The sequence below is a fragment of the Carassius carassius genome, chromosome 46, assembly GCF_963082965.1.
Source record: "Carassius carassius chromosome 46, fCarCar2.1, whole genome shotgun sequence".
Lineage (NCBI taxonomy): Eukaryota > Metazoa > Chordata > Actinopteri > Cypriniformes > Cyprinidae > Carassius > Carassius carassius.
The window spans coordinates 4,187,272-4,199,780 of NC_081800.1; the positions used below are offsets into that span (position 1 = coordinate 4,187,272).

The window sequence follows — 12,509 nt, forward strand, 5'->3', positions numbered from 1 at the left end:
AGGCTATGTTAAGTAGTAGTTCAAAAGACTACTTATTGGTTTAATATGGGAGAATTTGAACCAATCTGCGCACGGGGGTGGGACTAAGCGTCAACATTCATTTCTGTTTGGCTCAGAGGAACGAAAGCATTGTTTTTTTCTGACGAATCAATGTTGTCAAAATGCGATGACGTAATCACATACACTATGGCGCCTCTGAATATCCATAATGAGTCTTTGAGGTTTAAGCGCTAAGATCAATCGTTATCGGGAAACCCCAGCCAGAACTTTACACAGAGGCAAACACGGCATGTGTAACGCAGGAAAGCGCGTTCCTATAGTCTAGTAAAGTAGTGTAGTTACCAATATTATTAGTGTAATGCGTTACTTTACTTCGTTACCCCAAAAAGTAATATAGTTACTGTAATCCGTTACTTTGTAACTCGTTACCCCCAACACTGGTGGCAGTAATGCCTCAGTTAGTTGTTTAACAAGCGCTAATAAGCAGAAGAAGACACTCAGTAAACCGTAGCCTGTAGCAAAAGTTACGCCTGATTTCCACTGCACACGTCTGCGGTGCGGCGCGTTACGGCTCCGACGCGGCTACCGGAGCTGATCGCAGCCACTCTAGTATATATGCTTGTGTTTACACCAGACGCTCCGTGGCACTTTTCAAAAGCGTCCCAGAAGTAGCTCTCCGCACCGCTACGCTAAAGATAGGCGACTGGTCTATTTCTGATGCACCCCGCGTCCAAACCGCACAGAAAATACAAAATAGAAGTAAAAAATCATGTGCATTTCAAAATAAACACCCTGTGCAGACTCCCAGTCATATTTCACATTACTATATTCATGCTAGGAGGCCAGAAATAGACGACAAGAGGTTCTGATTTAAAAAATATTATTTGTTGTATTTTCCTGTCAAAATAACGGCGTTCCTATGGAAGACTTCAGCTTTTAAGAACAGCTGGGTTTTCCGGTAGTGGTCGGGGCTAATGAGTGAACGGCAATCTCATTGGCTGGCGCTCACCTTTTATCGTCCCTGTTTTGATTTCAGCAAATCAGTTCGAGCGAACACACAAAACCTAATTAATATTCATGAATCCAGCAGCTCATTAATCCTTAGTAATCCTTAGTGTGTTTCATAGTTTTTATTAGTAGGAATCGTATTATTATTATCTTATCAGTATTTTTGAAAGTTTTTTTCTTGTTTTTTTTTTTTTTTTTTTTTTTTTTACAGAAACACTGAATGGCCAAAAAAGCACCACCACCAGTCCAGTTAAAATGTTCAGTTAAAACGACTAATAAGCATTCAAACATGGTTATCAAGTTTACTTCTAATTACTAAAGTTCTATTCTTAAATGATACTTGATTATTATAAAGCTTGACTGACTGGAGAGTAAACTAAAATAATTACTAGCCAATGGCGATTCAATTGCCAAGGTGTCCGTAGAGGGTTGTAAGTTATGTAGAAACAACATTGTATCACTACACATGTTTGACAGCTCTGGCGTGACGAGACGCGTAAAAACGATTTACATCCGGTGGCCGGTGGACAAAAAAAGTTAATTTCTATCCCTGGTGTGTGTGTGTGTGTGTGTGTGGAGAGGTTCAGTATCAGACTGGCAGCTTTAATTGTGTGCTTTCCTCTCAGCAGAGGTGTGGTAACGTCACTGTTTGTTTTTGTTGATTTATTTATCTTTGCCTTTAACAAATCCACATAATGAAGGTGGTAACAGTGCAATTAAAGCGGTCTCTCTCTCTCTCTCTGTGTGTGTGTGTGTGTGTGTGTAGGACATCCAGGCGGAGATTGAGGCTCATAATGATGTCTTCAGGAGTGTGGATGGGAATAAGATGAAGATGGTGAAGGCTCTGGGGAGCTCAGAGGAAGCAGTTTTCCTTCAACAGAGACTGGATGACATGAACCAGCGCTGGAACGACCTGAAGGCCAAATCAGCCAATATACGGTCAGTTTCAGACACACACACACACACACACACACACACACACACACACACACACACAGACAAACCTCAAGTTCAAGTGCTCACTCAGCATAGTTGTTTCGTGTGTGTACCATTTAAACTGTTAAATGGACCAACAAGAGAGAGTGTGTGTGTGTGTGTGTGTGAGACTGAGAGAGAGAGAGAGAGAGAGAGAGAGAGAGAGAGAGAGAGGGCTAAACAGTGTAATTGTGTTCTAACCTAATTAGGCACTAATTAGTGAACACGTGTAATTACAAGTCTTGCTGATATGTCTATTTACACAAATACACACATACACACACGCACACACACACACTTATGGGCCGCTGTTTGTAAAGCATCTCATGCTGAAAATAACAGCAACATTTTGTCACATTTAGCTTCAATGTAAAAAAAAAACTGGTATGAATTTTGACGGTCACTTTTTAGCAAATTTACAACAATATTTGTCAATTTAGAGATATTTTAAATTGTTTATCTAAATGTTAAATCTAAATCTAAATGTTAAATCTAAAAATAAATGTTGAATCTAAATGTTTCAGGTGAAACTAAATATTTAACTAAAATAACAAAATAAAAGCTTGAGGAGGTCAGTGTGTGTTTATAGCATCGTGTCAAATAAGTTACGAATAAAAATCATCTCATCCGAGGAAATTGACTCTTGGACATGGATTAGCCTGATAATAACTACCCAAAATAATAAACACGTTTGGAGAAACAGTATTTGAAGAGTAGGCTAGTGTCAGTTTTATGAAAAGTGCAGGACTTATCATGACCTGTAGCCATAATAGCCAGCCACGAGGGGTCTCACTTTGACTGAAGGCTGCTCATTGAAGCAGATGAGGGAGATCAAATATGCATTTGAACAGTGGCGGTTTCTACATTAGGTCGACGCACCACCAAAGGAAAGGGAGGGATTTTCTTTTACATTCAACCACAGTGTTACGCTAGCTTTCACTGTTCTAGACTGTTTGTGCTTTCTCTAAATAGTCCAGTCAGCGTCGAGTCGCGTTTTATGTAGTACCGCCCCTTTTTGGGCGATTTCTGTCAAACTGAGAATCACCCGAGTGCTCTCATAGACTTCCATTCAAATATCGTTTTTTTTCTAATTGCAGGCACTGCAATGCAATCTCAATGAGTTCCGAGAGGGCTGACCCCCTTACATTTAACCCTGATGCATTCCAAACGTAACATTTTCATTAGTACCAAGATTTGTACGATTTTTTTGAATGCATGTGTAATTGTGTGTGCAGGGCTCATCTGGAGGCCAGTGCTGAGCGCTGGAACCGGCTTCTGTCAGTCCTGGAGGAGCTGGGCCGCTGGATCAGTGTGAAGGATGAGGAACTGAACAAACAGATGCCCATCGGAGGAGACGTGCCCACAGTGCTGCAGCAGCAGAACCACTGCACAGTGAGAGCCAGTCTCATCACAGCTACTGTCTCCAATTCAACTGATACTGCCCCATCCCTCTCTTCTCAACTAACTGTTGTGCCTTTCTCTCTCTTATATTCATCTTCTCAATGTCTCTTCTCCTCTCTCACCTCTTCTTGTCTCATCTCTTTCTTCTCAGATTGTGTGGTCTCGTCTCATTATGTAACACTCCTATCTGCTGAGGAAACACAGTTAAAAGGGGAATTGTTGTAAATACTCAAATGTTGTGTGTAAAGAATGAAGACATTAAAACAGTGGATAAGCAAACATATGTATTAACCCTTTACACACACCTTGGCTAGTACAATTTATAGGTGTGTGTGTGTGTGATTCCACCAAATCAGCTTATCTTTATTAAGATACATTCACGTGTGATATGATCTGAAAGTAGCTTTTAATTGATTGATTTTTAAGCATTTTTATGATAGAACTCAAGTAATTAGAGCTAATATGTGGTAATCATGTGTGAATGATAATGTATGAAAGCACATCTGTCCTTTTAGCAGAACTTAGGACTGGTGGTGGTGCTTGAGTCATTCCGTTTTTCTCTAAACAAAAAAAAAAAACTAACAATAATACTGAAAATATAATACTCATAATTCTAACAGTATAAAACACACTAAGATCTGATTAGTTGCTGGGTTCATGAATATTAATCACGCTGTCTGTATTTGCTTGAACTGATTTGCAGAAATCAAAACAGTCATGGTGAGATTGAGATTGGCGTTTGCGCATTAGTTGTGCCTACTGCCAAACAACATAATTTGCTTGTAGCGCATCAATTCAACATGGTAGAGGGTTGTATTTACACAAACAAATGACACTGAATTAAAACATCACAATATATGTAAAGAATCCTTGGGCTGTGAAACGAATGGAGTACATTGGATTTTGTGTGCAACAGATCCTGAGTGTCACTGATTAATATCTCATCCTGTAAAATCAGTACCACCGTTTGCTGTACACAGAGTGCATGTGATCACAAATTCAAAAGTAAAAGTAAAAATTGAGCGTACATTCAAAAGTGATTTCAATCCCCTTATATTGATTGTGGCTCCCCGATACCCGCAGACTATAAGTCGCACTTTTTTTCATAGTTTGGCTGGTCCTGCGACTTATAGTCAGGTGCGACTTATCAAAATTAATTTGACATGAACCGAGAGAAATGAACCAAGAGAGAGCCACGAGAGGGCGCTCTATGCTGCTCAGTGCTCCTGTAGTCTACACTGAAGACATAGAGCGCCCTCTCGCGACTGTAGACGGTAATGTTTTCTCTTGGTTCTTGGTTCTAAATAAATGCGACTTATATATGTTTTTTTCTCATCATGACGTATTTTTGGACTGATGCGACTTATACTCAGGTGCGACTTATAGTCCGAAAAATACGGTAATGTAATTACACAATAGTATAAATTGCGAGATAACGGAAAAGCACTGGCCCTTTGGGGTCTCCGTAAAATGTAATTTCCTTTCCGAACTCAGAATTCGGGACATCTCTAATTCAGAGAGAGACTGACTTCCTACTACATAGAGACCCATTTCTTAAAGACAAACACATACCTTAAGAGGAGCACATAACTTAAGTACCCAAACTGAATGTTGTTTACAGGGTGGTACCTCTGTGGCAATGTCACAACCTTTCTTCTTCGGTCTCATCTCATCTCTGTCTTCTCAAATTGTCTTCTGTTTCATCTCATTTTGTACCGGTGTCTCACATATCTTTCTCCGCGTCTTCTCTCCTCTCTCTTACATTTAATCTCGTCTCTTTTCAACTTGTCTCGTCTCACTTCAGTTTTGACCTTATTGTCTCCTCTTTCTCATCTCATCCTTTTTCATCTCTGTCCCATTTTGTGTCTCTTGTCTCTTTCTCTTCTCATCTAATGTTCTGTCCCGTCTCATGTGTCATCCTATCTCTGATTGACTGGTCTCATCTTGTCTTTTCTTTCCTCTCTCTTCTATCTTTCAGTTCGCATTTGTCTTCTCTCTTGTCTCCTATCTTCTTATTCTGTATGGTCTAATCTTGTCTCATTCCTTGAATCATCTTTGCCTCTCTTATCTCGTCTCTTTCCTCATATTCCTCTCATCTTGTCTCTTTTCCTCTTTTTATTGTCCTGTCTCCTCTCTCTCCTCAACAGTGCTGTTGTCTTGTCTGCGTCTTCTCTGGTCTCATCCCATTTCATATTGTCTCTCTTGGCTCTCCTTTCCATCCTGTCATCTTCAACACATTTTTTTCCCTCCGTTCTCCAGCATTTCATTGTCTCATCAGATTTTCCTGTTGGGAATATTGTAGTGTTTACGATACTCAGCAAAATAATGTTCTTACGTTCTATATTTGACTGAACCAAGATAACATATAATGTCTTGAAATATTTGCATACAAAGATCCAGAGATGCATCTCAAAATTAAGAACTGTTTAAGGTTTCTATTTGAAGCTTTCGATCAGTACAGGCATGTTTTCTGGTTTCTTTGTGCTGGATCATGCAGGAATACCTACAATACCAGACAAAACCACCGCAGGGAATTATGGGAAAGTGGCAGGAAGGTTGAAACCGTAACGAGGCTGTGACAGTTTGGTCATGCTCTCGATCTTTCTTTCTCTCTCTCTCTCTCAGACAGTTAGACTAATGATTCTCTGGAGCGAAGAGAAAGATTGCCTCCGATTTTGACTTTTCCCTCTCTCTTTACCTCTCTCTCTCTCTCTCTCTCTCTCCACCTCATCTTTTTCTTGGGCTCTTATAATAGATTGTCTGTGAGCCGGCTGGCCTGGTAAGAGCTTTAGCAGCATGGGTACAAAACGCAAGGCCTTTTGAACACGTCATGGCTGATTAGTCTGCCAAGCCTACCGGGCGACCAGGATAGAGCGCCCCAGAACACGAGATGGAAGTGAAAATGAATAATTTGTGTGAGGTCTGAGAGACCAAGAAGAGGCGAACACATTGTCTGTCTGAAAACTTTCACTGATAAAGACACGGAGCCAGTTAAAGAGACAGAGAATGACCTTTATTCCAAGATTAACTGAGTGTAATGAGCCCTCTAAATTAAATGGAAATGGTGACTTTCCAATTTGAAAAGGTGATTTTTAAAGTACTTTTATTTTTTTACTTTTAATATTCTATTAAATAATGTATGCAAGTGTTAATTGCATTGTACCATCTCAAGCTAAATTAATATATTTTTAATATACTGTATAAATAAGCATAATATGCTGGGATATAATTATGCCTTTAAAAATGTAACAAAGTTGACAGTAACAGGGTTGACCCTTTCACAGTTTAATTTGACATTTAAGGCTTGAAACTACAAGGTGCTTCATAGAAAGATCATTTGAATCTGCTTCCACAAGTGGTCAAGTAGTTTTCAAGTGTCAGTTATGAAACAAAATCATGGTAACACGGTTGACATTCAGCTCATCTCTTTATGAGAAACATAAAAAAGAGAAAAATTCAGATGAAGGGATTAACAAAACTGAAGCATTCTTGAATGAAGTTTCATTTCCTCAAAAACTATGTCATTTTTCTACACAGCGTTCATTTGATTATTGGCTATAAAGTGTGAAGAGTACTTGAGGACAGTAGCTCTGAATTTCTCTCATCCTTGCGTCTCAGTACTAGTGTTTATTATTAATCATACATCTACTTATCCAATAGAAGAGCCTTCTGCTATAATTAAAACTATCAGTGACCGTTTTGTGAAGTCCTGAGAGTGGGAAAGTGTGTGGGATTCTCTGTTTTACTGATAAAAGGTGTAATGCTCCAGTGTGGACTACTGATAAAGCTTCTGACTGTTACAAGGACACTATTTTCATCAACATTTCATTAGGATAATTTGAACAAAAATTTTAATTGTCATCATATGACCATATATCATTTAAAAAAGAAATGTAGCCAGATGTCCGCACTGCTTTTTTCATACAGTGACCAGAAAGAACAGAAAAGCATTATAAAAGTAGTCCATAAGTCCTCTGAAATTATATCTCATCACTGTAAGGTTTTTTAGTCCAGGCACCCAGAAAAAAGATAATGACCTTAAAAAGCTGGAAACTGGCTCAGCGCTGTTCAATATTGGTGACGTCTGTGATTTATTCTGATCATTAGGCTTGTGAATGCTTAAAGTGTCAAATATGAGACTGATTAAAGCCGCGCGAGCCTCAAACTTTTCTCTGACCTGAGACGATAAAAGAACGACCTCACTAAAACTAATAGGAATCACTCTGAAGATCATCTTATGAAAGAAGAAATGAAAGACACTTAAGCGTTCAGTCCCGTCACCTGACGTGAAGTGACCTGTACGTTTTTATGTGTGTGAAATGCTGACAGTACTGCTCTACTGATCATCTCCTGTCCTCTTTGAGACATTAGTCATCAAACCCTGGCAGTTTGCTGCTCAGGTATTGATTTCAATTTACACTGTTTTAAATGGATGGGAAGGAAGTTATCTCATATTTTAGGTCTGGGACAATTACAGCATCATTGCAAATGCTTCTGTCTTTCAACATTTGATTTGAGGCCCTTTGGCCGCTCTCTGCTTCTGGTGTCACATTGTGACATGATGTGTGCACGGACACCATAAAGGGACTTGCTTGTGTAAAAAAATGATTTCATGTCATTCTCTGTGGCAGCACAAGAGCAATAATATACAAAGTGTCAGTTACGTACCTAATACTTGTCTGTGGGCTTTATTTTTGCTGCAGCGCTAAAAGCTTTCTGCTTTGTGCAAAAAATAACAACAAAATTGCTTAACCCTTTCATGCATGGTGTTCACTAGAGTAGACAGATGTTTGGAAACCATTTTGAACCAATTAGGTGTTTGTGCTCACGTATGATACTGATTTTAATAGTTTTAAATAAAAGTTGGCCATTTTTGAATTAATAAAATGAGTTTCAAACATAGAATAGTATTTTTTTTTTCAAATGTCCTTTCTATTGTTGTTGTGTTTTAATGTTCTAAGTCTTCTGATGCAAAAGCCTCTAAAAGCCACATCTGTCAAAAATGAGATAACGATACAGAGTGAATGCATTCTGCATCAAATAATTCAACCTCAAACCAGCTAAATCCCAGCCTCAGCCCATTCAGAAGTACAGCACTTAGATAGAAACCCATGCATAGCCCAGGTGTCTGATAAAGAGGCTCATTTTGATGAAAAACGAAAACAATGAGTTCTAACGAATCACCTTTTATACCGTTGTTGCATGGTTTCCAGTGCAGTGGACAGATAAACAACTCCCTCAAAATAATATATATTGAAAAAAAGATATTGGCATGATTTTCTCACTTGTTTAAAAGTAAAAACAAACATTAAAAATAAAAATGAATGCATGAAATAATCCACAATATAAAACTTTTAGTATGAATTTATATAAACTTCTCACAAGACTTAATGTAGCGCTGAGGTCATTATTGTTGTTGTGATGCTGTGTGTTGCTATAGTGATAAGTGGCACTTTGGCACCACTCCAGCATCTTCGACCTGAGCCTCGGTCTGTCAAAGGCAGAGGCTGCTACAACTGACAGACAATACCCAAAAAACCAGCCTCAAGGGTGTTTCGGCTGGAGCTGAGCCATTAGAGCTTGTTTGGGAGTCTTTTAAATGTGTTCGGGATGTGTGGAGCAGTTTGCCATTTGATGGTTTTGAATGGTCCTTCACTCCAGGCACAGAGGTTATTCATTATGACTGTGAATGCGCGTGCTGTTGTGTTTGGCTGTTTGTGTCTGTCAGAAGTGTTTTAAGAGCTCAGGAAGAGTACTGATGATAGTTTGCTGCTTTTTGGCTTCAAAAGCGGAAACAGTCATTATCTTCGTGAAAGAGAGAGATGGAAGAGCTCTCTGATTTTTTGCCACTGATGGTGAATGTTGTTAACTAAAGCATGTTTCAGCTACAAGAGGCTTCTTAAAGGGATAGTTCACCCAAAAATAACAATTGTCAAAGGAATCCATATGAATCGAGCTGTTTAGTCTTCTGAAGACACGCAATCACTTTGTAGGAGACATTTAGCATGCATTTGTGAATAAATCAGCTTTGAAGTTTATTTGATGTCATATTTTATTAGAAATAAGAATATTTAGTTGGAAGAGGACTTTTATTTTGTAATTGATAGGGCCAAGATGGAGGCAAGACCATATATATGATCAGGGCAAACAGTGTTCAGCCACATCCAATGGATTATCTGTTTTACATTTTTAATGAACTTTGTCTTGATCGGAAGAGTTCTCGTTTTCTTCTTTCTGAATGAGTTGAAAGTGATTAAACCAAACACAGTGGCACATGGGCACAACACTACTACACCCTCTTTATGATAAACAGAAATACTTTAGACGTAATAAAACGTACATGCATAGAGCACATCAAATATGCTATATGGAAGCTCAAACATCCTTAATGTGTAAGAACAAACCTCACTTTGACCTTCTGTTTACCATATGTAAGATGCTCAATATACTGTATGCATGTTGATCACTGATGAAATGCCATCAGTGATTATGTGTATTTGTTTTAAATGTGTTTTCTAATTTGAGTACAATTGTTGTAGTATAAACAGACCCTGATAAGGAATTAATTTGCTGTGCAATCACAGCTGTGTGTATATTGGATAATCAATGCTGTCAGGACCGTAGCTAAACACATAAAAAGGAGGGGATATAAACTAGTTTACATCCTTATCCCAGTTGACAGTGCAGTGCAGTCTATCCATCGCCGTGTATCATCCAGCAAGCTGCACACACACACACACACACACACACACACACACACTTCTTGTTTGACCTCATACAGTATGTGTCTCTTTCTCCATCTTACTCTAGTCTTCATGTTTTTAATATCGCTCCTTAACGTCTCCATAATGCTGTTTAATGGAGCGTTCCTCTTCCTCTCTGTCATCATCACAGGCCTCTAATGTGCGGCTGGTGCTCGCTAGGTTTACTGTAGCAGGATGTAATTAAAAGGCTTATCACTTCCTCTGGCACTGTTTAACGACCGTTTCAGAAGTGTGGAGGGTGCCGTGACCCTGCTCTCCAGTCGAGCCTGAGGGGCCCAACTATCAGAGGAATGGTAATCCAGTGTTCCTCTCCACTGAGATTTGGCTGTTCATTTAATTGTGTTTGTGTCTGGCTGTGCAGAAGCCCTGTGCTGCCTGAAGGCAGGAATTAAGTTTTGTCTGAGTTAGAGGATGGCTATTAGTTTGGCTAATTTGCGTGCGACCCTGCGGAAATTCTTCGTTTGACCTCAGAGATTGTGTTTGCAATTGCACTTCAGTGTCCGTTTTATATGTGCACCCTATCAGTCTTTCACTGCCCTCATTCTCACCTTTTCTTGATATCTTTGTTTTTCATTTAACTCCCACTGATCTCCTGCTCACACACATACACACACACACATACACACACACAAACACACACACTCTTAGATAGAGTGCTGGGTTACATAAACAATGAACATATACTGTGAGATAATGACGGACTGTGGCTGATTAATATAAAATAATGAAAATAATGAAATTCATTAAATCTGTCTGTCTGTCTGTATATTATTCTGTATATCTGTCTGTATATGTCTTTCTCTGTCTGTCTGTATATCTGTCCGCATGTCTGTCTCTCTCTCTGTCCATCCACCCATCCGTCGCATCTCTCTCTGTCTATCAGTTTATGTTGGTTGTCTATCTATCCTTCCATCCATCCATCCATCCATCCATCCATCCATCCATTTTGGTATTTTTATCAGTTTTTCTATCTAGTTCATCCATGCATCCATCTTTTTATTTATCTCTGTTAATTGGTTAATTGTTTTCTTAATTATAATTGTTTTTCCCTCCAATTTGTTTTCTTATTTCTGCTGATTTCTACAATTAAGCTCTGTTAATGAATGATTGACAGGTTGTGATGTGATGTTGATGGATGTGGTTTCAGGCTCTGTGGGCGGAGCTTAAGGAGCGGGAGCAAGTAGTTCTCAGCACATTGGATCAGGCACACATGTTTCTAGCCGACCAGCCAATCGAAGGACCCGAAGAGCCACGCAAGAACCTGCAACCCAAAACTGGTGAGAGCCCATTATTTCTTCATCCTGCCATCATCCCATATATTTAATGAAAATAGTTGAGAGGAAAGGGAAGAAATGCGTAAGGCTTGTCAAGTCACACGCATATTGAAATAAGGAGATAGTAACTATTACAGTAAACATCCTGCACTTAAAAACATCTCTGCAGAAAAAAAGATTTCAGAAATGTAGACCAGTATGAGAACATTAGACACACACACACACACACACACACACACACACACACACACACACACACACACACATCATCCAGACCAGCATAGTTTATTTTGACACTCTCTAAGGGATGCTCTTTGATGTAAGGGACTCTGATAAGTCGGACACCTCCTGTCAACACGCTCTTAACTGCACTAACTGATGTCTGGAACGTTCCACCGCTCTCTGGACACTTCTGCTGGGAACCCCTTGAAAAGCTAATTTAGGACGAACGTCAGATACAAAGAGAGCTGCTTGTGAAGTGTGTGTATGTGCGTACGCATGTGCATGCATTTCAGCAGGCCTTTAGAAGGAGTGTGTGAATGCCCAGTGAAACCGGGTTAATTGGCAGATCAGAGACTGCAGGATATTTCCATTTTTCAGAGTCCTGAAGCTCAATGTTTTCTGTCTTTCAGAAAACACCAAAGTCATCTAGAGCGGAAAGTGTTTGCTAAGGCAAGCAGAACTATTACTGCTGCCTGTACTGAGGCTTAGTGACTGAAACAAACCTTAAACTCTTAAGTTTTAAACATTTGTGCGTAACTCGTCCTGAACTGTTTGAGCTACATACATGAAGGACATCTCAAATTATGTGGTTTTTGAGGAGAGGTGTGCTATAGCTAGATTTAGATTTGACTGTAAGTCTGTGCAACTCCAAATATCTATATTTATATAAGTACAGTTAATTCAGTTTTTTTTTACTTCTGTGTTAATGAGGCGATGCTAATGTTTTTCCCCGTTCCTGTGTGATTAATCATCATAAATCATAACAAACTGTTAAGGAAACCCATTTAATCTAAAATAAATAAATAAACAAAAGTGACTCTTTATATCACAATTCTGACTTTTTTCTCAGAATTGTGAGATATAA

General features: G+C 39.1%; 1 protein-coding gene across 4 annotated transcripts in view; it reads left to right on the forward strand.

Moving 5' to 3' along the window:
* The window catches only part of LOC132129571 (utrophin-like), a 150,860-nt gene that overhangs the window by 68,354 nt on the left and 69,997 nt on the right, over positions 1-12,509 (forward strand). For all 4 annotated transcript variants that reach the window (XM_059541200.1, XM_059541199.1, XM_059541198.1 and 1 more), the window contains 3 exons: positions 1,775-1,947; positions 3,219-3,375; positions 11,296-11,425. In XM_059541200.1, the coding sequence (XP_059397183.1) occupies positions 1,775-1,947; positions 3,219-3,375; positions 11,296-11,425 (460 nt within the window). The remainder of the gene's footprint in view (positions 1-1,774; positions 1,948-3,218; positions 3,376-11,295; positions 11,426-12,509) is intronic.